The 25,986-nt window shown below is 48.7% G+C and overlaps 10 protein-coding genes across 10 annotated transcripts; 4 read left to right on the top strand and 6 right to left on the bottom strand.

The window, feature by feature from the left end:
- Positions 1–3,323: 3,323 nt before the first annotated feature.
- Positions 3,324–4,177, bottom strand: BJ212DRAFT_1300555 (uncharacterized protein; the record flags this gene model as incomplete). The annotated part of the gene is made up of 2 exons (XM_041333002.1): positions 3,324–3,874; positions 3,946–4,177. The coding sequence occupies 2 exons, from the start codon at positions 4,175–4,177 to the stop codon at positions 3,324–3,326; spliced, it is 783 nt and encodes a 260-aa protein (XP_041192126.1).
- A 3,032-nt stretch (positions 4,178–7,209) lies between these two features.
- BJ212DRAFT_1481965 (uncharacterized protein) lies at positions 7,210–8,669 on the top strand (the record flags this gene model as incomplete). Its single annotated transcript, XM_041340343.1, has 3 exons — positions 7,210–8,151; positions 8,204–8,479; positions 8,532–8,669. The coding sequence occupies 3 exons, from the start codon at positions 7,210–7,212 to the stop codon at positions 8,667–8,669; spliced, it is 1,356 nt and encodes a 451-aa protein (XP_041192125.1).
- Positions 8,670–11,617: 2,948 nt separating this feature from the next.
- Positions 11,618–12,073, bottom strand: BJ212DRAFT_1204524 (uncharacterized protein; the record flags this gene model as incomplete). The annotated part of the gene is made up of 1 exon (XM_041329137.1): positions 11,618–12,073. A coding segment is annotated over one exon (456 nt), but the record flags the coding sequence as incomplete, so codon positions are not given.
- Positions 12,074–12,755: 682 nt separating this feature from the next.
- BJ212DRAFT_1201325 (uncharacterized protein) lies at positions 12,756–13,202 on the bottom strand (the record flags this gene model as incomplete). The annotated part of the gene is made up of 1 exon (XM_041329079.1): positions 12,756–13,202. A coding segment is annotated over one exon (447 nt), but the record flags the coding sequence as incomplete, so codon positions are not given.
- A 731-nt stretch (positions 13,203–13,933) lies between these two features.
- BJ212DRAFT_1237451 (uncharacterized protein) lies at positions 13,934–14,290 on the bottom strand (the record flags this gene model as incomplete). Its single annotated transcript, XM_041329551.1, has 4 exons — positions 13,934–13,991; positions 14,043–14,083; positions 14,135–14,179; positions 14,228–14,290. Coding segments are annotated over 4 exons (207 nt in total), but the record flags the coding sequence as incomplete, so codon positions are not given.
- A 937-nt stretch (positions 14,291–15,227) lies between these two features.
- On the bottom strand, positions 15,228–15,628 carry BJ212DRAFT_1274011 (uncharacterized protein; the record flags this gene model as incomplete). Its single annotated transcript, XM_041331132.1, has 2 exons — positions 15,228–15,375; positions 15,432–15,628. Coding segments are annotated over 2 exons (345 nt in total), but the record flags the coding sequence as incomplete, so codon positions are not given.
- Positions 15,629–16,174: 546 nt separating this feature from the next.
- BJ212DRAFT_352549 (Nop domain-containing protein) lies at positions 16,175–17,659 on the top strand. Its single transcript, XM_041342995.1, has 3 exons — positions 16,175–16,431; positions 16,486–17,327; positions 17,378–17,659. Exons 1-3 carry the CDS (start codon positions 16,227–16,229, stop codon positions 17,546–17,548), a joined length of 1,218 nt encoding a protein of 405 aa, XP_041192120.1. The 5' UTR covers positions 16,175–16,226; the 3' UTR covers positions 17,549–17,659.
- A 1,037-nt stretch (positions 17,660–18,696) lies between these two features.
- BJ212DRAFT_1447556 (Sodium/hydrogen exchanger family-domain-containing protein) lies at positions 18,697–21,830 on the bottom strand (the record flags this gene model as incomplete). Its single annotated transcript, XM_041338416.1, has 10 exons — positions 18,697–19,122; positions 19,182–19,286; positions 19,309–20,278; positions 20,331–20,469; positions 20,530–20,578; positions 20,626–20,726; positions 20,777–21,433; positions 21,484–21,579; positions 21,631–21,706; positions 21,762–21,830. The coding sequence occupies 10 exons, from the start codon at positions 21,828–21,830 to the stop codon at positions 18,697–18,699; spliced, it is 2,688 nt and encodes an 895-aa protein (XP_041192119.1).
- Positions 21,831–22,074: 244 nt separating this feature from the next.
- Positions 22,075–23,426, top strand: BJ212DRAFT_1362175 (uncharacterized protein). Its single transcript, XM_041335938.1, has 6 exons — positions 22,075–22,337; positions 22,398–22,469; positions 22,527–22,622; positions 22,683–22,933; positions 22,970–23,351; positions 23,404–23,426. Exons 1-5 carry the CDS (start codon positions 22,324–22,326, stop codon positions 23,023–23,025), a joined length of 489 nt encoding a protein of 162 aa, XP_041192118.1. The 5' UTR covers positions 22,075–22,323; the 3' UTR covers positions 23,026–23,351; positions 23,404–23,426.
- Positions 23,427–24,752: 1,326 nt separating this feature from the next.
- BJ212DRAFT_1512794 (interferon-inducible GTPase-domain-containing protein) lies at positions 24,753–25,934 on the top strand (the record flags this gene model as incomplete). Its single annotated transcript, XM_041341659.1, has 2 exons — positions 24,753–24,981; positions 25,043–25,934. 2 exons carry the CDS (start codon positions 24,753–24,755, stop codon positions 25,870–25,872), a joined length of 1,059 nt encoding a protein of 352 aa, XP_041192117.1. The 3' UTR covers positions 25,873–25,934.
- Between the last annotated feature and the right edge of the window lie 52 nt (positions 25,935–25,986).

The following is a 25,986-nucleotide window of genomic DNA, read 5'->3' as shown; positions in this document are numbered from 1 at the left end:
TGTGATTGGTGACTTCCGAATAGGGATCAAGACAAGTGACTGCATGACCCGTTAGAGCAGAATAAACGAGCAGGACACCTTACGATCGACACCTCTATTCTTGAGATTTGAGTACAGAATTTGCCCATTGAGCGGTGATACCGTAGCATCAGGAACGTCCCTCCTTGTGAGACTCTTTACGGGTCCTATGCAGATGTCTTGTAATGTAACTTGACGTCAGCTTTGTTCAAGACAACTTCCCAGATGTCATCCTCCCTCAATGCGAAAAGAGAATCATACAGATCACGATCTATACAGAAGTTGATCTTCTCATATCCAGTGAACACGACGGCGGCAGGAATTCGACGAGTTCCACCGAGTACGGAAAGAGCGACAACGATCGATCGGTGTATCATTTTCTAGTTATCTGTTCACGTTAGGCTGTGATCATCGGGTGTTTAGTGGACTCCGTACCGATATTTGCTGATACCCCGAACTATTTCGACATCATTTTCTTCGCCCAGCTGGCATTATCACGGAGAAAAATCTATCGTCCCATTGCGAAATGTATTCGGTGTTGATGTTAAAATCGTCTCGTCTCGTAAACGGCCTAATAAGAAAGTCGACGAGTCATTAAGCCATCAATGGCAGTATTGAACTGCAAAATTGATCAGCGAAGAGTTGACGACACCAGTCTGTCGAGCCTACCTAGGTCGAACTTCATCTGCACCAGCATAACAGAATTGCTACATTGTCGCCCCGTCCAAAAGTTCGATCTTTGCATGGTAATTACCAGGATTGTTTGAGGCTTGTGCAACGAATCTATCGAAGCAACCTCAGAAACGAGTGAAGGTGACCGGTAGGGTAGGGTATTGGGAAGATCTGTCTGCAAGGACCGCGACAAGTACGAGGGACACCAGGTTTATGTCGAGGACCAGTGGAAAGAAAGAGATGAGACTGCAGGAGGACACAACTACTGCTTGACATGATGTCAAAGTATTGGTCAAATTAAGCACCGAACGTACATTGATTGCATATTCCCTACAAATGAATATCGCGCGCAGATTGCCTGAGATGTGTGCTGTAACTGAGCTGTCTCAGGATCGATCATTAAATTATTGCGGATTGGTTTATTGGTTGGACCACAGCACTTCCCTTGACTCTGGCCCAGCTCCGTCACGGTTGATCAGTTCCACATGAACGCAGTATCTCTCCCGTCTTGATGCCATCCAAACCAAAGCGACTGGCGGAGGGAAATTCGATAAAGAACACCCGGTGGTGTGGACTACTCGTACTTCGGCGTGCGAGGGAAATGCACTAGGGCGGACACGGTACCAGTGCGTCGTGTCAAAGAGGATATCCTTGAAGAACACCTGGCCCCACAGGAAGCAAATCTTCTAACAGTGAGATTCGATGAGCGTCAAAAACTGCCGATTGCACGCACAGCAAATTACGATAGACTTCCGAGAGACCCTTTACTCGGATCTGACTCGGAAGTCGAAGTAGCCGCGTTGTGCTGCAGTGCAGACTTCGAAGCAAGTGGTCTAGGGTGGGAATTTGAAAATTATTACATGGAGATTGTGGTAAATTCTTGCCGGATGTGGCAGACAAATCCGAGTCAACAATGTTGACTTGTTCTGAGGCAACCCTTAGTGAAAATACTATGACTGAGCGATGAGCATGATGAAATCGACAACGAAATCGACTGCAGCATGGTTCAATATCGTTACAGGCGTAATACTAGTCTCGCAACCAGTCGCCTTGTCTTCCCCGAAGGCAGTAGCATGGCGCCTTACCCTGTTCTACCCACCCGTGCTCCTCATCAACGCCATCTAAGGCGACTGGCCACAAGTCTAGCAGCTATAGTTTAACTCATCATCATCATCATCCACCCATTGCGAAATTGTACCTAAGATGGCTCGAACATCACGATAAGTGATCCCTTGGTTTCCTCCCAATATTGATACGCTTACAGTAACAGTTTTGATCCCTCAGAGTGGGCGCCTTGCGTAGCCCACCATCAGGAAAAATAGTACAGCTGTTGAAAAATCTACATGTCAGTTTATCTGCGCAAATATGACTTCTGACCTAGTCTTGATCCAGTTTATCACATCTCCTGTTCCGCTCCGTGCGTATAAGAACAGACAAGAACCGATACTTGATAACTGGTGCATCTTGCAGCTGATTTCACATCCCGAAAAGCTCGCCTGGATGAATGCCGGTCACCCTGGAGCTCCACATCCATGAATATTTGGTCACATGCGCGTGCCACCAATTCAATCTTTTGGCGCTTGCCTGGCACGAGGAATTCATAGGTGCACAACACTGATCGGCGGTGAACCATGTATCGGATAGATGTGGAACCCCATTCGGGGGCTTTGGCCTTGCATCTAAAAAAATAGTGAGCTACTCGTTGTGATGGCGGAGCAAGGCAATCGCCCTTCCAAATTCTAACATCAGTCTTTTATTAAACGTTGAAATGAATTCCCCGTTCCCAGACTTCCCCGTTATCACTGGAGCAAAGATCTTGCCCTCCTATTGAATTCACATCCGGTTACCTGGCGCACCCTCCATCTGCATGAGGCTGGAGGTATGGAAATTTGATGGAGACAGAGCTTGCGTTCACTAGTCCCTATTCAGAACACCACGACGCATCGATCATCAGCCCAATCGCACCCTACCTGTCAAACGTGACTGATTTACGACCCATGTTTGGTCCGTGATTCTTTGTGAGGCCTTCCATCTTGTTCGCTGAGGTTCTCTAAGTCGTGAGAGTGTGCTATGTAGTCTTGACTGGAATTTGGTACTTTTCCGTCCTCCACGGATGGCTGTTAGAAGACACCGTCTGTTTCGACACATAAAACAGATACTTTATTTCTTCCACTGCGAGGGATAGTGTCTGCGAGATGGAAGGAGATACGAACGTGAGGTACACTTGTGAACAGTAGTAACTTGGTATCCTTGATCGGGACAAATCGATCCTTGAACATAGTCCAGAAGACAAGGAAACCAGGTTCGCAAGAAAGTACAGAGTAGAGAGCGTCTTCCCTCTAGGTTGACGCCACTATGAACCAGGCAGCGAGAAGGCTGCGACATATGAGTAGGATAGGTCATAACACTTTTAGAAATATGATCAAAATTAAAAAGGGACAGAATGTTGAGGGGTGTTGGTAATCGAAGAGCGAGAGTTGATACGATGCGATGAAGCCAAATGAGCGTGGCTGAAATGCTGAGTCCAGTTCTGCATGAAGACGGCCATCAGTTCAAAGCTCGCTATGTCATGTGAAGGTGCTCACCAAGAATACAGTGAGAGAGAGAAAACTATGCAATGATCGTGAGGTTCTTCAGTGTTTGGATACGGGCACCGACCCGCTGAGATTCAATACCCAGTCTCCTCCTGACTTCGGCTGCGTGAGACCACGGAAGAGGGTCTCGTGCAGAAGCATGTCTACGCGCTTCCAACCTTGGCGCTGCTCGACGATAGGAAGCCCTGGTGCTAGCTTGCAGCGAAGCCTGAATGCCTCTTCATATACCGCACGGCGATGGTGCGGGATTAAACCTTTCTCATGAGGTGTGAGCGGTAGGTCGAAAGCTGCATATATCGCCTCAAAGACATCGCGAACACGAATGCCTTTATCACGCTTCACATCGATATCCCACTCGAACGGACCTCGTTGGAAGTTGATGGTCATCTTGACCAGCTTCTCGTCGGCGGCCGACTTATCAAGGTCGGCATCAGACAGGCTTGTTCGTTGGACACCATAAGACGAGTTCTGCCTGAATTCGATATCGTGAGTTGGGAAAGCAATATCGAAGTGAAGAAATCGTTTTGATCGATTTGGATGGTAGGGGAGCAGTTTCCAGTGAAGATTTAGCGCAGGGCCCTTCATAGGACCTTTATCAGGTCAAAGATCAGATAAGGTACGTAATGGTGAAAAGAGAGCATGAGCTGGACCAAGGACTCACCCAAGTGCGCATGTTGCGGAAGAGAGTTTGGCACTGTGTAGACATTATTCCGCGAACTCTTCTTGGCGGCCGTGACTTCTCCATCGCTATCATATGAATCACGAGGAGGGGAAGTCTTGCCCTTCAGGATAGACTTGAGGGGCTGTGGTGTTGAAGGCTTGGGCGTGGGCGCTCGTGAATTCGAGCTTGGAAGAGAGGGCTTGCGCATTGTGAACGAACGGTGCTCGTCCATGTTAAAAGAATGAGGGGACATAAGTGGTGGCGACTGTGGAAGCGCCTTGGAGGGTATCTTGGGAGTGTTGAGATTGAAATTAGGACTCCCTAGGTCGTGTTTCGTTTTATACATCATGATGAAGGTCGTTACAGTTGCAAATGGAGGCGAAAGTCTTGTGGCAGATTTCAAGATGCGTGGGGGGCGAGGGCTGAAGATCATCATGCAACGTGTTATACCATGTGTACGCTTTGCCACTGAGTGGATGATGAATAACATACCTGCCAGTGAACTAGTAGACAGAAGAAATGTGCAGAGTAAGCCTCCGAAGTCCCACCGGGGGTTCGCGCAGTCAGTCCCTGCGTCTTATATGGACCAAGAAAGACACAAGAAGCTGGCAAACCACGAGCGGCTTTGCAAGGGGCGAGAAATATAACGGCGTTCCATAGTACTACCACGAGGCAGCAGGGCGTAAGTACTTCCAAAAATGGTATATATCCAACAAAATGTTACTATAGCTAATCATGTCCACGAGGCTCCTTAACAGGCTTAAACAGCATGTTGTGCTTACGCGTGTTGGAATCAGACAAAAGATAAACCATGTCAGCTTCGCTCAACATGTGTTGTGGGTACGTCAGCATCTTAGCACATAGCACTTGTCCAGAATCACCCAGCGGAAGTACCCCCCACCTGCCATTCCAGGAACGCCTTGGCGCCTAATGAATTAATGACCACACAGCAAGATTCCGAGGAAAGGGTGTGCGGTGCTGGGGCTGTTACAGAGCAGGTCACTAATTTCAAAGCTGTATAGCTATGCATATGGTTCTTGATCCTCAACGCCGAGGCACGCATTCGTACACCGCTATCCCGATACAATGTGAGAAGCGCTAGCGCCAGGACTTAGACGCCTTGGAGCGAGGACTGCAAAAAAATTTAGATTCGCAGCTCCACGACATTTAGGGAAAACGGAACAGGCGGAACTAGCTATTGCCTTGCTCCATGTAGGATTTTCTGAAACCTCCCGCATGGGCGGCGTGCAATTGAACATAGCCGACCTATATCACATCCTATGGGCCCTATCAAGCCCCTCGTATTTAGGGAGATTGGATTGATCACGGTGAAACCTTACTGGCAGGTTACGGGGTGTAATTGAAATCTCACGTTCTTGTGATACTCGACCAAGACTCGTCATTGACAGACATTGAAGTACATGCGTTTCCACATATGTCGTAGACAGAGGATCAAATTCGGCAACTGCCATAAAACCAGTTATCGCTGAGAGCTTGGTGTCATTGTCCATCATTTCACAGGCAAGAGCCGGGCCGTATGCCTCCTTGCAAGAATCGAAGATTAGCTTCAGGTCATGGTGTAACGAGGCGATTTTATGAATTGCCCTACCCTTCTTGGATGCATCAGGCGCGGGGAAAATCAGAGATACCGAAAGGTCTGGAAGCGCAACACCGCAGTATATTGTTCGTCAAATGAGACACATTGCAGTGAGATAGCCTCACAGATTATATCAGTGGCCTTCTGTCCAAGAATGATAGTAGACCCTATAAATATCCCACAGCAAGGCCGCATACCCCGTGAGTCGTCACCGAGATGATCGCGACCTGCAAAGGACAACAGCAACTGCACTAATAGGGGTGAATAAATAATGTCGGATAAATTGAAGTCTAGCGGAGTGGTACAGCCCGGCAGCGCCTAAAATTCTCCTGGTCCGGCGATCTCGCATGATTATATATAGTGTCATCATATAATTGCACCTCAACCCATGAACCTGTACACGTACTGAAAAGTGTGTGATGACGCATTGCATGAGCACCCGCAAGTTGGTTATTTTGATTGATACTGTCATCATGTTCAGTCAAGCTTCCTGAGGTCAACCGGTCACCTGCGGGGCTGCCGAAGTTGCTGTCAACACTGAAAAGCTTCTCTCTCTCCAAGTGCCAGCCGACATTCGGCCGATGATCATTTTAAGACCATCGAATCGTCTAGAGCGTACCCGTAACAGGAGGATTATCAGAGCACAGTGAGAAGGTTCGGAAGCCATATACTGGTCCACGTGACCGTGGTAACCACAAGTATAGTTCAAGGTTCAAACCGGTATCTACCCTTGTCATCATTCGAAAGGTCCGAATGATAACAGGGTACCATGAACTCAACCGCCCTTACGCCTCATGATAACTCCAAGTTTGTGTCTGCCGATTATATGACTGCAAAATCAGTACGTTGCCGAGGCCCGATACTAATCATCCTCACCACCGATAGCACTGAATCAATACAGAGCAAGGAATCGTTAATCAGGCTTGACGGGTCAACCAGTCCCGGTCAGGCCTCTGGCCTGCCCACCATGTAGTACATAATAATATTAATACGTGATTTACTCCCACAGTCAGTAAGCGCTGGTAGCCCAAGCATATCGTCGACTCATTGCTGTATCAGTGTATGTATCCACGGCTTCCCCTACTCTGCGCAGCAGCACGCGAAAAATTCTTGATCACTGTTATCAGTTCATACAAACTGCACAACATCAGATTTCGCCACCTTTACTCAGAGATTCAGAAACAGCGAGATAGCGAAGTAACTTAACTGTTGTACATGGAAGTTCTGCTGTGTTCATACGTCCCATAGCTGGCAGCTCCCAAACCCCATTCGATCCCATAAGCTGTATTGCCCGTTGTTTGAGGGTTTCAGAGCTCTCGAGTGAGTATCCAATCTCCTTCACTTGAAATCTGACAATATCGACCGTCTGCACGATTTAGCGCCCTTCGTGAACTGGACGCATCGTTTGAGATCTGATCTTTGTCCATCTGACGGTGGATAGAACTTCCAGTTAAGGATAATGTATACATTCTACCACGATTTAATCACTGACTAGATTGCAGGTAGTCGATTCTCTCGCCTTTCCCCTGCATCATGAAATACAGCGCTGCTCGCCCCGTGGTAGCTGACACCGCCAGCGCGGAGAAGACCTTCGAATCCTTGTGTGCGGTCGTTGTCTACGATGCATTATATGATTGTCGCAATCGGGGCCCTCGGGATAAACCCGAATGCCTAGATGGCACCTGCACGAAAATCTTAGAAAAAATCGAGACAACTCTGCAGCAGGCAACAGTACGCTGATTTGGCTTTCTGGCTCTCCCGGGACAGGGAAATCTGCGATTGCTCATACAATCGCCAGCCGCCTCAAAATCAAGTCGAAATTGGCTGGCACGTTTTTCTTTAGCCGCCAACATAAGGATATGCCAGGTATAACCAGCCTTGATTTCTTTGTGCCTACCTTGGCCTACCAAATTTCGAAAAGTACACAGCTGGCTAAAGACACGATGGTCCGATCCATCACATCCGACCCTCTTATCCTTGATCCAAGGAAGCCGCTTGCTGATCAAATCCAAGAACTGCTGGTTAAGCCGTTACAAAATTTGCGGTTCTCGTGGTCGGAACCGAAGGTCCTTGTAATTGACGCGATTGACGCATGCGAAGAAGAACGCATCCACGAGCTCATTTTACGTCTTTCAAGCCTCCTCCACCAGCCAGATATCCCACACTTGCACATCGTCATCACTAGTCGTCCTCTTCACACTATTGACGATGCATTCGAAGCCATTGGCTGCGAGGAGTCGATACATCACATCACTCTCGATGATGTTGATGTTGCTGAAGACGTTTGTCTCCTCTTCAAGCACGCTCTGGAGAGGAGCTATAGAATTCACGGCCTCGAATGCCCTGAATTAGAGTCCGACGATGAGATAATCCTCTGTCTCGCTGACAAGGCAAACGGTCGGTTCGGAACTGTATCGATGATGATGAGATTTCTCGAGACCCACGACGACGACGACGACGACGAAGTGCCATGCAATTTGGATGAAAAAATCAACCTTATGAAGGATCCTGGTGATGCGTATCTACATCCCACCCAAATATTCCGGTTCTACGAGTTCGTCATCAACTCCTCAGAAAATCCAACCCGTGCATACCGGCATCTATCCACGGTGGTCAATCTCGCCAAACCATTAGAAATTCTGCACTTGCGGAAGCTCCTAGGATCTTCAGAAAGCGATTTACCGTACCATTCTCGTGTCATTATCCCCAATAGTCAGCGTCCCTGCTGACGATTCTCGCCCTGTCGAGGTTCTCCACATGGAGTCACTTCGCGAGTTTCTCTCCCGGCATTCATCTTCGTCATGTGCATCTCAGCTCCTTGCACGGTCCAGTCTGCGGATGATGAAAAGTTCATTCCGCCAGTCCGTTCTCAAGGATGAGCTACAACGAATAGTGCCACTGACGAAGACACCTATTGCAGATCCACAATCAGATAATGTTCGTACCTATATCACAAATACATGCTATCCTCACGTTAACATCCGCGCAGATTTTGATGGTTTTCCTTGAGTTTTGTTTGGCACCGCCATGCAACAAGGCCATATATGCGGCCGCATGGTATCGTGAATATGCGCCGTCAGGGACTGGCACTCCTTGCTGCGTTCCGCCTAGTAGTCAAGCACTGTAATGTGTATGAGGACATATCAAAGGCTCAGTCGGCACTGAAAGAATTCCAAGCGAAACCTGAATTTCGCGACTTACACGTGTTCGAACTTTTGTCAACATTACAAGCTCTACCAAAAATGTTGATCATCGTAATACTCTTGGCAATTCGTCACGCTCACCCTCCCGCCTCCCATATTATCAATTCGATAGATGGGTCTGATGACAAGCCAAATATGCCTCCGGCGCTTAAGCACTTCATCCAATACGTACGGGAGGAAGCAAGCGAAACTTGTCTAGTTCACCAGCCCTCAAACATGCCTGCCAGTATTGGGGTTTGTATCTCTCTCGGGAAACGACGGTCGTGGATGAACGTCTGCGCACATTTCTGCGCGCCTTTTGGCGGGACAAGCTACTGTCGTGGTTTGAAAGACAGTGGTACTTGGAGGGTTTAGAATCATGCATAGACATTCTGAATGATGTACAGGCCATTGATTTTAATGAGCAATCATTTGTAATTCTGCTGTAGGGTGTTGCGTACTTCTACGCTGAGAACTTCTTGTCATAAAAAAATCTTTGTGAAGATGGTAGATACTTATAAAATATCGCAATGCATTTGATCATTAGGCACTGTTTGGGCACTGTCAGTGAAGAACCCGAAGACCCTATGGATGACGACTTAGTATCAGGGGGGAACAGGACGTTTGCCGGACTAGCACTCGGCTATCTGCTACAACAGAATGGCTGGTAATACATCATCGAGAATGAGATGAAGACGGTGAACACAAAGTTACAAGCTATGATAACACGATCGCGACCACCTTGTTCTACAAGATAACAGTCTAGGAACTTCCACATGTAGACTGACGGATATGCTGATTCAACTGATACGAGCGGCGGAATTCCTTTCCGCAGTGGGCACAAATAGCCTTAACCTTCCTCTCATGCACCTCTGAGACGTGGCGAGTAAGATTATCCTTGTTGACGAATATCAAGCACCCGGGCCACGTGCACTTTACTTTGCTCGTTTGGTTAACCTGCGTAACAAGGATAGACGGTGGTTTATTGAGTCTGGTTGAAGAGATTGATGGGGCTAGCTCCTCAAGAGACATGTCTGGGATGAGTGGTTGTAGGATGGGCTCGTAGGCAGTACTGGACGTACCCCAGAACGATGATCCTAGTTATAAATTGTAAGCGTGAAAAGGGAAATCTGCAAATGATAGCGAACTGACCTGGGAAATCACAGTTCTGTTGGAACAATTCCGAAACATCCGCATTGGAGATATGAGCTTCAGGTGGGTAGACATAGACCTTCCTTGCCGCATCTGTTTCTGCGACTGCTGTTTTCATAATACGCTCGGCGGGGCATGTCAGCTTAACAGACCCTGCCGCTTCATTTATACCCTGCCTCGCCACTTCAGCTCCTTCAGCCTCCTCCTCAGCTTTCAAATTCATATCGGTATCTTGCATGTCAGAATCAAATAGAGGCGGATTAACTGTCAAGCAAAGCTCCCAAACTTCGCGTAACGTTCGAATACAGGTCTCAAAATTCTGGAGACACCATGTTTTCACGAGCCATTGCTGGAGCTTCTGTCTCATGAAGGCCCTCAAAATAGTGCGGAGGTTGTCATCCCACTCTGCCAAGGAAAGATGATACGCCCAATGAGTGCAAGCATAATCAAGTGCACCCGGGTCCGATCTGCACTGAGCCTTGAGGGCATGCACATCATTCACGATTTTGGCCACTGCATCCAATGATTCTACGGGAGGGTTGTGCTTCAGAGTGGATGAGCTCAGAGCTTCGCCATTTCCGGGGGCTTCAAAAGCCAAAAATATTGGAAAGGCCAGGAGTACAGGTAGAGATTGGAAATTTGCTAGGAAGCGGGAGACAGGCAGGGTGTCAACAGTAGACAAGCCGAGGTGCTGCAAAATCTGCCAGGTACAGCAGAAATATTCCAGAGCTAATTTTGTGCGAGAATCAGGCTTGAGTCCTGTATATTGATGTTGCATGATGTGCCAGAGCGTAGACAAGAACGGTAGAGGCTCTGGAGGTGAAAACACCGCAAAGCACAGAACGTCCCCGTTATTGAAGCCACCAAGTGACGTGGTGCTGCTTTCTGTCGCTAACTGGGATAAACGGGAACAGAGAGCACTGTCATTTGGTAACTCCTCTATCATGATACTCAAAGAAGAGTAAGCAAGCATGCGATGAACCACAGCTTCAGAAATGAAGTGCTTTCCGCAGCGCGGACGGTCAGACAGGAAATCGCAAAGGGATTCATGACAGACTTGCACAGCGCTGTTGTGACCATCCGGGATGTGAACCAGAGGTGACAATGGGGACAACACGGAACGCGTGTCAAATGTCTGGTTTGGCCCTCGGTTAAGAAGGATATCCAGCTGCGAACACGACAGCATGCTAGCAAGATTTGCAATAATCGTGAGATGAAGGTAGGCTTGATCCAGGTCGTCGGCTGTGAAGATGATAGATTTATAGAAGTCATTCACTAACAACTCTGAAGGCGACGAGGGGTTGAGCAGAAGAGGATAAATGAGATCCATTCTATCTGTGGGATCGTGATCAGGGCTCTCCACAAATTTGACGATAAGCGATCCTGTAATGAAATGGGGTCCAACTCTATCCACAAGAAGGTCGAAAATTTCGTCCGGTGGCCACGGCTTGCGACATCGAAGACGATGACGCCTGTGTATCTTATCAAAAGATTGGCGAAGGAAATACTCAATGTCCTGAGCGGCATCACTGCGATCCAGAGCAACGTCCGATATCTTTGGCAAGAGATGGCGCTTGATCAAGACGCCTTCTGCATGGTCACGGCTTGTGAAGAAGATGTGAAGACCCACGTCAACCAGATGAGAGAGAAGTCGAGTAAGGAGCGATATGAGTTCGGATACGTGGTCTTGACATCGATCCATAGCATCGATGATGGACACCCTCGAAGGAGAGCGCCAATCAAGCGCCTCCAAAGGTTCAATGAGGAGCCGGGCAAATTGCTCGCGCAGATCGCGAGAAGGAGAAATTATACCAGGATCACTCTCTAGGGCCGCAATTATTTTCTCCTTCGCCTGCGGTTGAGAAAGGCCAAGTTGATATGCAAGTGAGAGCACAACAGAACGCGCACTTCTGCAGTTTGCGTGCCTACAAGAGAAGAAGAAACTGCCTGCCAATCTATGCTTCTGCCTGCAACGACTGGCAAGAGTGTATGCAATGACAGACTTTCCAGCGCCAGGAGGTGCGTGTAGCCACGACATAGTATTCTTAGGATTCTCGAGGTCACGTTCGAGCCTGTCAATCAGGCGAGCACGATCACTGCCTAGTTGTATCATCGGTAGTGGGCCTCGAGCGGGCGAGTCAAATAAAGCACAGAGGGGTACAAATCTACAAAAGAAGGCCCAAGTATAGTCTTGACTTGAAGGTTCCGGGATCAATGGGGGAATATTGTTCAGTAGATTGCACAAGGTCCAATGTTGGAGGATCGCACTCGACCGCGTGAAATTACAGATCCTGCAAGCACTCCGCAGGGGGAGCTTGAGAGTTCATCATGAACGGGCAGGCAAAATGCAAGATACGTAACTCATACCATTACATCACTGTCCATACCTGTCCTAGGTACAAAGGCAGCAGAAAGCTGATGATCAGGGTCAGTCAACGAAAGCGAGCAGGTTACATAGTATTACAGGCAGATAGAACAAATCGTTATTGAAGCGATTTGGTAACGCGTTGGGATTTTGGTCGGGGTACGGCGGTAGGTACTCCTGTAATCAATCAAAGATACGATCAATGTGCAACAAGCGCATGGGATGGAGAGCGGATACGCACGATAAGAGAACCGGATTGCGGAAGAGGTGAATATGATGCGGTTATTTCAAGGCCAGGCTTCTAAGACGATGACAGCCTGTCAGCTACCTAAATGTCGACGAACGAATTTTGACGTACAACAAAATCATCCCCCATTAGATTCTTCCACCAGTAACGGGCGATTGGAGCAGCCAACATGAGATCCTTCCAATAGTGAAGCGCAATGGAATCCGACATTAGACGCTCCCTGTCCATTATATTGCTATCCTGTTTGGTTCTGAGCATTGTCCAGCTGAGATTCAATGTCCAATCTCCTCCCGACTTTGACTGAGTCAGGCCGCGGAAGAGGGTTTCATGCAGAAGTGCGTCTACACGCTTCCAGCCTTGGCTTTTCTGCACGATCGGAAGCACCGGCGCAAGGTTGCAGCGAAGCCTAAATGCCTCCTCGCACCCCACACGGAGGCGGGGCGGGATCAAGCTCTTCTCGTGAGGTGTAAGCGGTATGTCAAAAGCTGAATAGATCGCCTCGAAAACATCACGAACGCGAATGCCTTCATCACGCTTTACGTTGATATTCCATTGCAAGGGATTGCGCTGAAAGTTGATGGTCATATTGGTCAATTCTTTGTCTGCAGCTGGCTTGTCAAGATTGGCGTTACACAGGGGTATCTGTTGGACACTGTATGACGAGTTCCGTCTGTACTCGATGTCGTGGATTGGGGAAGCCACGTCGAAGTAAAGAAATAGGTCAGGTTGAGCTACATGATACGAAAGTAGCTGCCAGTGAAGATGTAGCGCCGATCCCGCGGAGGCCTGTGACACTGAGCTTGAGGTAGACGGATCGGGTTCACACGAGCTAGGGCCAGCACGTAGATCAAAGCTTTCGCTTTCTTCTTTCGCGTATGCGGTCATGGACTCTCCGATGCTTCCGTGCGTGTGACGAGGAGAATGGGCGTTGCCCGCTGTGCTCGTTCGGGACTGTACCTGCGGTACCAAATTCTGAGTGGAAGCTTGTGACACCGAGCTCAAGGCAACCGAATATGCAGGCTGAGAATATGAACCAGAAGTATAACGAGCCTCAGGGCTAGACATATGATGAATTTTCACTTTAAACTGTATTAAAATGATGTCAAACACAAGAACTAGGTAGAAAACCCACAAGAACGGGACGCTTGCGTCGGTGGTGAATCCGGAGATGAAAAGCTGTCTGATGAACTCTGTGAAAGCTCTTTCAGTTCTGTAATTCTGTCACTCAAACGAGCGATTGTGGGGTCATCCCTGAGTCACGAAATAAGCTCAACCGAGGTACACTGCCAGAAATATACGAACGTCAGGATAGCTACGCGTGGATGAGATGGATCTCCACTTCCATCAGCCCAGAGATAATGCGGTTTCCCTGTTGCGGACCTGACAGGTAAGGGTGCTGCAAAAGAATTATGATAGTGTAAATCGCTATATGCATCATGCAACTCACTTTCCAGCTCTGCGATTCTTTCCCTCGTAGTTAGTTCATCGATCGTCGGATCATCCCTGAGTTATGGGATAAGCTCAATAATGACACAATACCAAAGAAACACAAACGTCAGTGCTAAGCCATCGGTCTCATAGATACAAAGACCGACCTAGAGAAACGAGGGATAAACATTGGGTAGGGATGTAATATATGCACGTACTAAGCCGAGTAGTACACAACACTGGCATGGCTGTTTTCCATCACACTGGTGAGACATCAGAGTGGGCAGGTAGGGAGAGGGGGGGCTCTAAACCTCGTGTTTGGAAGTGTGACAATTGAGACATGACTGAGTGGCAATATTGCGCCTTCGCTTACGAGGTGGGATATGGGCTTTTGGCCCGCGTTTGGAAAGCTGAAGTGGAGCCGTAAGTAATCTGGCGTCATCTTCCACAGATGTCGAGGGATGCGATTTCAGGTAGCTAAAGCGAGATCCAGGTTCCGAGGGTCCCCTTGGTGTAAATGGGAGTCTCGCTACTAAAGGAAGCTTATATAAAGAATTAACGACATGATAGATTTGTGCACTTACCAGGTGCCTCGAATTCATCTTCTTCAGAGTCATACTCAGAAAGTGGTGACTCGGGATGCGCCTCGTTGAATAAGCGCGAAACGATCTGCGCGACTTCCGTGATAGAACTGGGTGGCAGGCTCTCTGCAATGAAGCCTGTCCTGTGAGGAATTATTCTGGAAGGGAGTTGTAAAGATTTGGCGTCGTCGCGTGGATTGAAGCTCTGGCCTGCTTCGTCGCTGGTAGTCACGAATCCTTCGTGTGTCACTGGTAGAGGCAGCCTTACGCTTCAGCATTTTGAGGGACTGCGGTGCCGAAGGCTTGGGCGTGGATCCCCGTGATGCCGAGCTCGAGGAAGATGGCTCTAGTGATGGCGATGGCAAGGACAACCCATGACATTCACCAGTAGTCCGACCGTGTTGACAGGGTGTTTCATCATCGTCTATCTCCATGGTGAATGTCCAGAGAACAGTACAGAGGTACTGCTAATGGTAGTCAGCAGTGGCCAGCGTCAAGATTGCATCCACCATCAATCCGCCACCGTTTCCCACTCCCTTAAGGTAGGGCTACTACAAAATCAACCAATCGTGACATGGTGTGACAGCTGACGAGATGCAAGGCACGACGATTGCAACGTTGACGCATGGGCAGTGCCACCGGCCGTGCAAGGAGATTGGATGTATTAGATGTAAGTAGCAAGGTGTCGAGTGTATGTACTATTTAGCTATTAACTATATTATTCCGAAGTCTATGTGATCTGGTTGTCACCGAGTTCTTGTAAAATACTGTCCGGAAGAGTGCGGTGACCTCGATATTTCCTGTTTGCCCATGCTGCTTGCTTTCCGTTCAGACCTTTCCGATATGCGTCTAGAAACCGTAAGGACCGGTTCGAAAACCTATTACTGTGTGAGTTTGACTCTTTCGATTCTCGAACATCAGCAGCAATACTTACCGACACATGCACTCAATGGGAACAGAGTTCAGTGCCTTATGAACATTGGTTTCCATCTCTTCGTCCTTCTTGGTGGGTGGATATAATCGGTAAAGTCTTTTAGCATATCCCCAACACTGTTCGATGAAGTTGAGTTCACAGTGAAACTTCGGCAAGATGATTAGCTTGAAGTGCCGCACGAGGCAGTGTTCTTCCAGGAGACTTGGGAATCAGCGCTCCGAAGCATGCCACAAAAAGGTAACATTAAACTCACGCTCAAGTTTTGGTTCTCTTTGTTCGTTTCGTGTAGACCCGGCTCTTGACGTCAGCATTGAAGATTCGCAATGCTCGCGCGGTTCCTCTTGCTGCGCGGAGCCATCTTGGTGAGGGTAATGGAACCGGATGAGGTGGAACGTAATTGCCGGCCAACGGCGGTGCAAAGTTCTTGGCAAACTTACTTCGATAAATGCCACAATCCCATCTAATGTCCATAAGTTACACTACATACACTTTTTAATGGATCGGGTCCCTGTGAACTGTACTACATAATGTGCTCCATCATTCACAGGTTTCCGATTTTCTCTCCTTCATGTTATCCTAGAGCCTTCATCAGTTTGCAATTCTGTCACGCTTTCAATACATTTGTCACGTGATGTTGGTCGATTTTGTAGTAGCCCTACCTTACTCAAAGCCGATGTGGTTTGGTGGGATGCGAAATTCGTATATGGCGTTTACATAATAAATATTCGGGACATGCCGATCCAAAATTTCAGTCGCTGTTCGACGACCTCAACAACGAGCTCAGCACAAGCCACGATGGCGACGCACGCACTCTTCGAGTCAGCATCGGGATACGCCATCTTCGATATAAAACTCCATGAAAACATTGGCTCACATGTCAAAGCAGTCCAGGACTCCATCAATGACCTCTCAAAATTCGGTAAAATGGTCACTCTCGTCAGTTTCTCGCCATTCAAAAATGCAGCGGACGCTCTTGAGAACATAAACGATATATCAGAAGGTACGTATCACTGGACCCATTCCTCGTGCTCGCAGAAATATCAATGATCTCTAGGCATTCTCAGTGATCATCTCAAATCCCTCCTCGAGCTTAACCTTTCGAAGCCTAAGAAGGGCTCCAAGATAGTCCTCGCAGTCTCAGAAGTCGGACTCGCAAACTCCATCTTCGAAAACCTCGCCATAAAGTGTGACGCCTCTGAAACCTCCCAGGAAGTCCTTCGTGGCATCCGCTTCCATGCACCAAAGCTTCTTAAGGGCCTCGACGCTACCGACCTCATCAAAGCCCAACTCGGTCTGGGCCACTCGTACTCCCGCGCTAAATTGAAGTTCAACGTCAACCGTGTGGACAACATGATCATACAAGCCATCGCCCTCCTCGACCAGCTCGATAAGGACGTCAACTTGTTCGCCATGCGCATACGAGAGTGGTACGGCTATCACTTCCCCGAACTCGTCAAGCTTGTCCCAGACAACTACCAATACGCCCGCATCGCACAGTTCATAGGCGACAAGGAAACTTTGACAGAGGAAAAATTGCCCGAGCTCGCTATCCTCTTGGAGGACGACTCCACCCTCGCACAAAATATCCTCGACGCCGCCCGCGGCTCGATGGGCTCATCCATATCGGAAATCGACATGCTTAACATCTCCGCATTCGCAGCCCGTGTCGTTTCCATTGCTGACTACCGCAAATCCCTCGTTAACTACTTAAGCGAGAAAATGAACCTCGTCGCTCCATCTCTTACTGCGTTGTTGGGAGAGCGGATAGGCGCACGGCTGATCAGCCATGCGGGTAGCTTGACAAATCTGAGCAAGTATCCTGCCAGTACCGTGCAGATCCTTGGCGCAGAGAAGGCGTTGTTCCGAGCATTAAAAACCAAGGGCAACACCCCCAAGGTTCGCTACTCCATCCCAAGCGCCAATCAAGCTAATTTTTTCCAATACAGTACGGTCTGCTATATCACTCCTCCTTTATCGGCCGTGCAGACCCTAAGCACAAAGGCCGAATATCCCGGTTCCTCGCAAACAAATGCTCTATTGCCTCCCGGATAGACTGCTACTCGGGTAACTCCACCACACCTCCATCCACTTACCCCTTACTAAAAACACCCAGATAACCCATCCGCAAAATTCGGCGAGGCCCTCCGCACACAAGTCGAAGAACGTCTTAACTTCTTCGAGACCGGGGCACCACCGACCAAGAATGTCGATGCCATCCGCAAAGTCCTCGACAGTCTCGCACTGGACTTGGAGGACGACGAGGATGAGGATATGGAGGATAAGCCAGACGCTCAGATGGATGATGCAGAGCCTATATTACCCTTGATTGAAGTCACGCCTAAGAAGGACAAGAAAAAGAAGAGGTCGAGAGATAATATGGATGTGGATGAAGCGGACGAAGAGCCTGCGGAGAAAAAGGTGAAGTTGTCCAAGGAGGAAAAGAAGGCTTTAAAAAAGGCAGCCAAGGCAGCGCGTAAGGCTGAGGCTGCTGCTGCTCCTGACGTACGCTGGAATTTGTCAAATAATCGCGGTCTCGACTAACTTTCCTTCTTCAGAATGGCACCTTTGAGAAAAAAGAAAAGAAAAAAGACAAGAAAGACAAGGATAAAAAGAAGAGCAAGGCATGATATGATATCTGTGGTATACCTTTTCGTCCCGGTTGTTGTCTCTTTGTATTTCTGCTTTCATGATCGTCTTTGCCCTGATGGACGGCTGATTCTTACGTCAACGTTCCGTTCTAGTTAAAATTCGGTGTACTGCTGACTCGTGCAATCAACTCCAACCAACACCGTTCGTTTCCCTCGTTCGGCTACCCTCAACTCTAGCATGATGGTTCTCCGCTGCCGCCTTCAACGACGAACTTGCGACGCGTGCGTCCGCCTGCGTGTGGTAAATCGATAGCGTTGAACGACTCTAGCGACCGACAAAGTTGCGCGTTTCGCTGCAAATAACAGAACGCACGCGTAGTTGAACCTGTCTTGTATATCTACTTTCATGGTTGCCCGTGTGCCCTAACAAATGTGTAAGTTCCTGTTCGTCCTTGATTGTTACTCCTGGTGCGCTATTACTTGTCTATAGTGTGCACATTGACTACAGTAAGTCATGAGATAGATATAGAGCAACACCATGCAACGAATGTTCAGGTATGGTTAATATGGTTTCGTCGAGTCCCGTTCTAAAATGTACACATCTTCCATGGAAAATTAGCAGCACCTGAGGTATACTCTGTTGAATGCCGTTCCAAATAACACTACTCATGCCCCAACTACTCCAACCCCACATTCGCAGCCTGCAGCACAACCATCGCAGTCGCACACCCAGACACCATGAACGCAGTTGCCACATCCCCGATCGTCTTACTTGTCACCTCATGCCCTACCACCCTATACTCCTCCACCAGATCTTTCAACTCAGCATGATGGTTCTCCACTGCCAATCGCTTCGACCGTCCAGCGACAACCAACACCCGCTGACACATTGATGCGCGCTGGATCGCAGCGTGCAGCGGGACAGGGGATGCAAGGTTTGTGAAATTGATCCGCGAAAGTGCAACACGCAACGGCCCAGGTATATCCGAATCTGATAGATTGCGGCCCGCATATCGTGACCAGGTTATGCTGTCGGCTGTTTCAGACTGCATACGCATTTCGGTGTTGGGTTGCCCGTAGACAGTGTCTGGGAATCCTACTATCTGCGTAATCCATGATGAAAATGTTATTCGGTTCATGTGGAGAAAGTAGTGGCGCTCACTGATGATGTCGTCAATCCATGTTGATGAGGAAGTGCGAGAAAGTCAGTATCAGCTTTGATATCGGAGTGGGCCGTAAGAGGCCGCTCGATTGGAGTGTTTTCAATCTCGCGCTTTTTCCATCTTCACCACCGTTGCATTGATCTTTGGGTTCGCACAGAGCTGCACCACAAATTCCAGCGCAAGGCGGTCATCAGGACCGCCAAAGAACGGGAAAAAGACGTGATACGAGCCGCCTGTCCCCGCACACGTGTTGATATGATTTCCAGGATCGACAAACAGGGCGACATCTGTCCGACTTTGTGCGAATACCCCACGTACAAACTGCGAGTGGACGGTAGATGTAGATTTATCTCTTGATGTGCCGAAAATAGCCTCGAAAGGGTTGTGGTCCAACTTTTCTCGCCGTGGCGTTGCGCCTTCGCTTGTTTCAGCAGTCCCAGCGCAAGGTGGCAACCACGGGAGCAGTATGAGCTGGGATGCATTTCGCTTGGCGTGATCCACAACGTTGTAAGCAAGATCGTCATGCGGCACGATGGTGAGCGATGTCGACACGAGCAAATCATTCAGTTCTCCAAACATGCGGAATATGCCCAGGAGCGGATCGGTATGGATAAGCGTATCTGTAGTGGATGATTTCATCACCGCCGACGGACGATCCGAGAGCTCGATGAGGCGGAGTGCACTGATGCTCACTTCGGGCATCTTGTACTTCAACGGGGCTGGGTCAGATGCAGCAGACATGGACACAGCGGTAGTGAGCGAGGAGAAATCCGGTACAGGAGGACGGGCGAGCTGCGTGAGGGCCATTATGGATGGCATATGTTCGAGTTTGTCGAGAACGACGGTAAAGCGATACCGCCAGGGCTGTTCCTCGTTCACAAGAGATTTCTTGTCTGCATCACCCTCCTCGTCGCGAATCTGGGGCGGAGCTCCGCCTGAAGTGGCGATAACACGCCGTTCTGGAGGATACAATGCTGTGACGAGTGGGGTGGTCATGAACGTGAGCGTCAAAGCTTCTAGCACAAACATGGAAAAAACTTTCTGAGACAAAATGCCAGCGGAGAGACCGACATTAAGCACGATCAACTCTACGAGACTAGGAAACACAATTTAGTAGACGAGAACACCAAAGTAATTTGGATACTTACCCCTTACAGCTCATGAGTGCTCCAATTGTACTGGCTTCACGCCAGCTGAAACCAGACAACCTTGAGGCAATTGTACATCCACCAAACTTGCCCAAGAATGCAAGGCATATGATGGCAATTGTAAAAGCCCAAGTGATACCTGCAACATACAAAACTATATAAGAAAAATAAATAAAACAAGGCGTCTTAGATGACCGACCGTCATCAAGGAGTCCAAGATTAGTGTTCAGCCCTGAGTAGGTAAAATACTGCAATGCATGAATGACCAGGCAGGAGAGAAGTAAGATGAACATACCAAAGGCAGAAATACAATGGTGACCATATCTTCCAGCTTCTCCGTCAAAGCAATGGCGAGACCGCCCTCCCTCGGTACAATAATACCGGCTAGGAATGCACCTACACGCAATGACAAACTGAAAATTAGATGACAAAAGACCAGCACCCACCAAAAATCGCATTGACGCCCACGCTATCCGTAAAGAATGCACACGCCCAAAGCAAGATCATGACAACAGTCATGTAAAACATGGTAGGACCATCGTTTGTACTGCCCGTGGCTCTGGCAAGCCAGAGCATTGCTCTCTTGACGACCAACAAGAGAAATATTGTGAATGCCACGCATGAAAGTAGCACCCATAGGGCAGTAAGACCGGAACCAGCATTAACAAGCGCTACACTCAGCGCCAGGAGAGTCCAACCCACGACATCATTGCCTACGCCAGCTGAGAGGACAATAATGCCAACAGTGGTATCCAAGAGCTTGAGCTCGGTAAGAATACGACACAGTACGGGGAAAGCGGTTATAGAATATGCGACGCCGGTGAACAGCATGAAATACGTGAACTGGACGGATGGGTCGACGAATTGGTGGTATAAGGGAATAGACAACGCAGACCCGAGGCCAAAGGGTAAAGCCATGCCTGCGAGCGATACAATAACTGACATGCGAGCATTGCGCTTGATGACACTGGCGTCGATTTCGAGACCAACGATGAAGAGAAACAGGCAAAGGCCAATATTAGCGACGAGAGATAGGTATGGCAGTGACTGGGAAGGGAATATATGTTGGGTAAAGCCGGGTATACGTCCAAAGGCCGTTGGGCCTAGACTTGTACGTCAGATAAACATTTAAGGAGGTAAGAAGATTACTAACCCAGAAGGATGCCGCCAAGAACCTCGGCGATAACTTTTGGTTGCTTCATCCTGCCCAAGCCCAGAGAAAGCAACTGTGCCATCATTATAATGACACCTGGGTTGGACTGAGATCATGCCAAGAAATGAGCACATATGCCATACGCACCAACTTGAATGATCCATAACCTCAGCGGGTCCGAAACATCGAAAGCCGATGGATCAGAACCAGTAAGTAAACCACCCTATGATGTAGACGGGCGAGTTTAGCACATGTCAGTCGTAAGACTGAAAACGAACCTCGCCGGTGGCCTCTCTCTTCTCGAGACCGTCAAAGAGCCTGATAATAGTGTCTGAAAACTCTGGCATGGGAGTGCTAAAGAGGTAGGACTCCAATTACGGTGTCATCTTTATAGACGCGAAATATAGACGCTAATAGTTATCGCCGGGATGGTGGCCAGGTTAAGCAAGTACTCGATTGGCGAGTGACTGCGTGCGCGTCGGCAAGGCACGCCCCAACCTACTGGGTGATACGGTGGTACTCATATATCCGGTATTCTCTGTTCATGTTCTATATTTTTAACCCTTTTGACGGCAGCACCAAGATCCTCCCGGGCAATCCCCGACCTCCACGATACAAATGATCTCAGCATGCTTAGTAATATTTAATCTGGATGACTGTCCCGGCCTTCAATATACCCAGTTTTTATGATTCCTTGTATTATCCACTGATGGGCTATCACTGCGATATTTTTGCCATGTTAATTACTTTCTGTCGTGGTTACAACGGACCCTTGCAGTTCAATCTACCTTCGTCGAGAGTGCTGCCATCCGGTACACCTGGCACAGGATAACATCTCACATGCTCACTTTAAGGTGGCGTCATACATGCACTCTCAAATGTGGTTAGGATTACTAATAGAATTTCGTTAATAGGATGGACACATTCCCACTCCATCAATCTCTGGCTTCACACGATGTGAATGTGCTCAAAATGCTGCGTAACCAGTGAAGTGTTTTGAATGACACTATGCCATTCCCCGTAAGCTCAGGTGGCGCATTTAGCGTGACAGCATGCGACTGCGATCTATCTTGCTGTCAACTCCTGTTGCCACATATTATACTCCTGATCGCGGAAGACCGCAATTATGACACAGACAGGTGCTTCGAACAAAAAATGGGAGTACTGTAAGAGCAACTTCATCTCATAGCTCCACACAGCAACCCACCCGACCCGTATCCGTCATCCACAAGTTCAGGACCCTTATGCGAACTTCACACTCTATCTGTCACGGGTACAGCTGGAACTCCTTCGCCAAGCAAGATTTCGCCACCGTTTTCAGAACAGGCACTATCTGATATCATGTTCAACTTCGGGCTGCCGCTCCGCGTAGTGAGGTGTGTCGTACTCTCAAAGGACTGTGACCGCAACAGAGACGGGTTCGAACACACTAAGCTGGAACGGGGAGAGGGTGACGATGGAAAGTGGCAAGAAAATGGGTGAATAGTAAAGTTGTTTCTCATTCCTGTCATTTCTTCCATGGCAGGTAGAGGATCGAGATGAAACTTGAGTTCGGGCAGTTTGGCCTGTGGTGACCAGAAGACGTCAGGTCCAGCTGTTTTGGCTTGCGTCGGCTTGCACGGTTCGCGCACGATATCCTTTCTCACGAGAACAGAGTTGTCCAGCGAAGATGAGACCACGTTGTAGGGATCGCGATTAGATGAAACTAGGAGTTAAGAGGTGTGGATAAAGCTTAGTCCCTCGAGTTTAATTATACTAGTCTCCGACAAGACCTTACCTTGCTCCTGATCAACGATGGCACGACGATGAAACATCCGCCATGTCCAGAACATACACGAGAGTGCGAGGATAAAAATAGTACTGATAACTGCAATGCGCGTATGATGAAGGTTCTATTTCATCGTAGAGAATAACTCACCAATGATTGTAACGATGTCTCCAATACAGAGGGTCGTACCGCTGAAGTCAGGTTGACACCGTGTGTGATCATGGATGGCGCGAGCAACAGGGGCGGTTTGTGGAGTGATGGTCATGGCAAGTAATAGAACCCAGATATGTACAAATTGCGATGTTAAAGAGGACAGCAAACTCGACTGCGAAAGGAGTGGATGACACGCTCTGTGTAGAGGTGGTGTGCTGGTAATGTGAACGGTGACTTCAAAGGAAACGGTCTGACCTCGAAGTAGCCAAGAGTCACTCCGGTCAGCCTCAGGCTCTCCAGCATAGAGGGGCCCCTCTTCATCTTGGTATGATGATCGAAATCAAGATTCAGACCAGCTTGGCTGACCCTGCACGTGGTCGGACTGCTTGAAGTTATTGGTGTGGCGGTGCCACTGTTCTAACATGGTCCAAAGTTAGTACTTACGTACTATTCCAACTATTGTCACATACTAACTTGAAGTACGCAAAACACAGGTCCTTAACAATATTTCCAAGTGGCGAACATGATCAATTCTCGTTCTGCTAGTTGGAGGCACTCTATGGACTCTGTCAACTGTTTCCTGCCTTAAGGCGAAGAACGGGAAATTAAGCACTCGTCAATCAAGTCGAACCACCGCAAATTATGCACTCACTCTTGCTGGTCGGCATAAAGTTTAACTGATAGGTGGTGCGCCCTCTTCCATGCACTTGCACAACCAAGTCAAGTCTCGATCTTTCTTCTGTACCCTAAACGTTTCGCGCGGTTCAGAAACGTTTCTAATATGATCGTCGCTGGATCTGCAGAAGCTCCTGTTTCCGTTTTGGCTTGCGATGATCATGCACGAGTATCCTTCTAAAACGCGTCTGCAATGCGGTCAAGTACCCTATAACTCAAAGTAAGGGTTACTAATTTGAGCAGTGGCCGCGAGGCCAACACGGAGCTAAGTATCTGGAGGATTTGAACTATATCACGCTGGCACTTTCCTCCACCGACCTCTCAAGGCAGCACAACGACTCATTCGAAGATTTTTCTCAGTTATCTCCCAGTACTCGCACACTATCGTATGGACTTTTCTTTTTTGATTGCTCAACCGTTGATAACTTTGCGCAGACAAATAATGGCATGGCTCCCTGTGGTTACAGGGTGCTTCTGGCTAGCATCGAAATTATTCGGTTCCCGTCGCAGCGATCCCAATCCAACCTATGCTGCAATCGAAGCACGCAAGTGGGCTGAGGTAGAGCGGGATAGAGCCACTCGGGATCTCGACGGTATGAAGGCGCAAGTGGCACAGCTCGTGCAATCAATGCAAGCGATGCAAAGCATGTCACTGCAGTTCCAGCAGGAAGCCATGACGGCTGCGGCTGCTGCGCAGCAGAAAACTCAGGAGCAAATGAGGGCCATGGTTGACGCCGAGAGAGCTACGAATGCGGCTCGTTTCGCTGCAGAAAGCGCTGCACGACTTGCCACGGAGGAGTCCAAGAAGAAGGCCCGAGAAGCTGAGGCAGAGGTTCAGCGTACTCAAGCTGCTCTAGAAGGAGCTCAGAAAGCGGCAGAGGCTTTTAAGCAAAACGCCGAGCGTCTTCAGAGGGCGGCCGAAGAAGAAAAGAAGAAAACCGACCAAGCCTGTCGCACAATCAGAGGCGGCAAGAAAGGCAGCTGAGAACAGTGTTCGCGAGGCTACAGCAGCCAAGGAAGACGCTGAAAAGCGGCTTAAAGAGGGCATCCAGCCTGTATTAACGCCCACTCCTCAAGAAATTCTCGCTGCCCAAGCAAAAATTCAGTATCAGGAGAATTTATTCCATTTCGCTGTTGCTGGGAGGGCCGGCGGAGGAAAGTCCTCACTCGTTAACGCATTCCGCGGTATGAGTAACCGTGCAGCTGGTGCCGCTCGGACAGGGGTCACAGAGACCACCTTGACGGTGGGAAGATATCCAGACCCTGATGAGCGGTGCCAACATGTCTGGTACGACCTTCCCGGAGCGGGGACCATCAGGATCCCGGATTGGCAGTATTTCAACGCGCAGGGACTCTACGTCTTTGATTGCATTGTCGTATTGTTCGACAATCGGTTCACCCACACCGACATTGCTATTCTCCTCAATTGCAGGCGCTTCAAAATCCCCACTTACATCGTCCGCTCCAAAGCAGACCAACATATTCGAAATATTGTGAAGGAGATGGGGTATGAAAGTGACGATGAAGACGCCGATCGGTCGCAACGGTCAACCTTGTACATGGCTGCGAGAGAGCAGCTCGTCGACGAAACTCGCCGCAATGTGGAGGCAAACCTTGCGGAGGCGAAACTACCTGATCAAAAGGTTTATGTTGTCTCTAGTAGCTGTCTACGAGCTGTGGCCAAAGGCGAGCAGCCTTCAAGGGTCATCGACGAAATCCAACTACTGAGCGATCTATACACGGAAGCGCAAGCTAGGCGAGTCCGTCGCGAGTCAGGAGGGATTCCTTCCTGAGGAACTGGTCTCGAGGAAGTAATCGGTCGGCTTCAAAAGACTCGTGTTTAAAATTTGGTGGATGGCAGGGGCACGTTTACGTATGATTCGGATTCTCGTGCTCAACACATATTT

The sequence above is a fragment of the Suillus subaureus genome (genome assembly GCF_016647635.1).
Source record: "Suillus subaureus strain MN1 chromosome Unknown BJ212scaffold_20, whole genome shotgun sequence".
Lineage (NCBI taxonomy): Eukaryota > Fungi > Basidiomycota > Agaricomycetes > Boletales > Suillaceae > Suillus > Suillus subaureus.
This window is presented reverse-complemented; position numbering and strand designations above follow the sequence as displayed.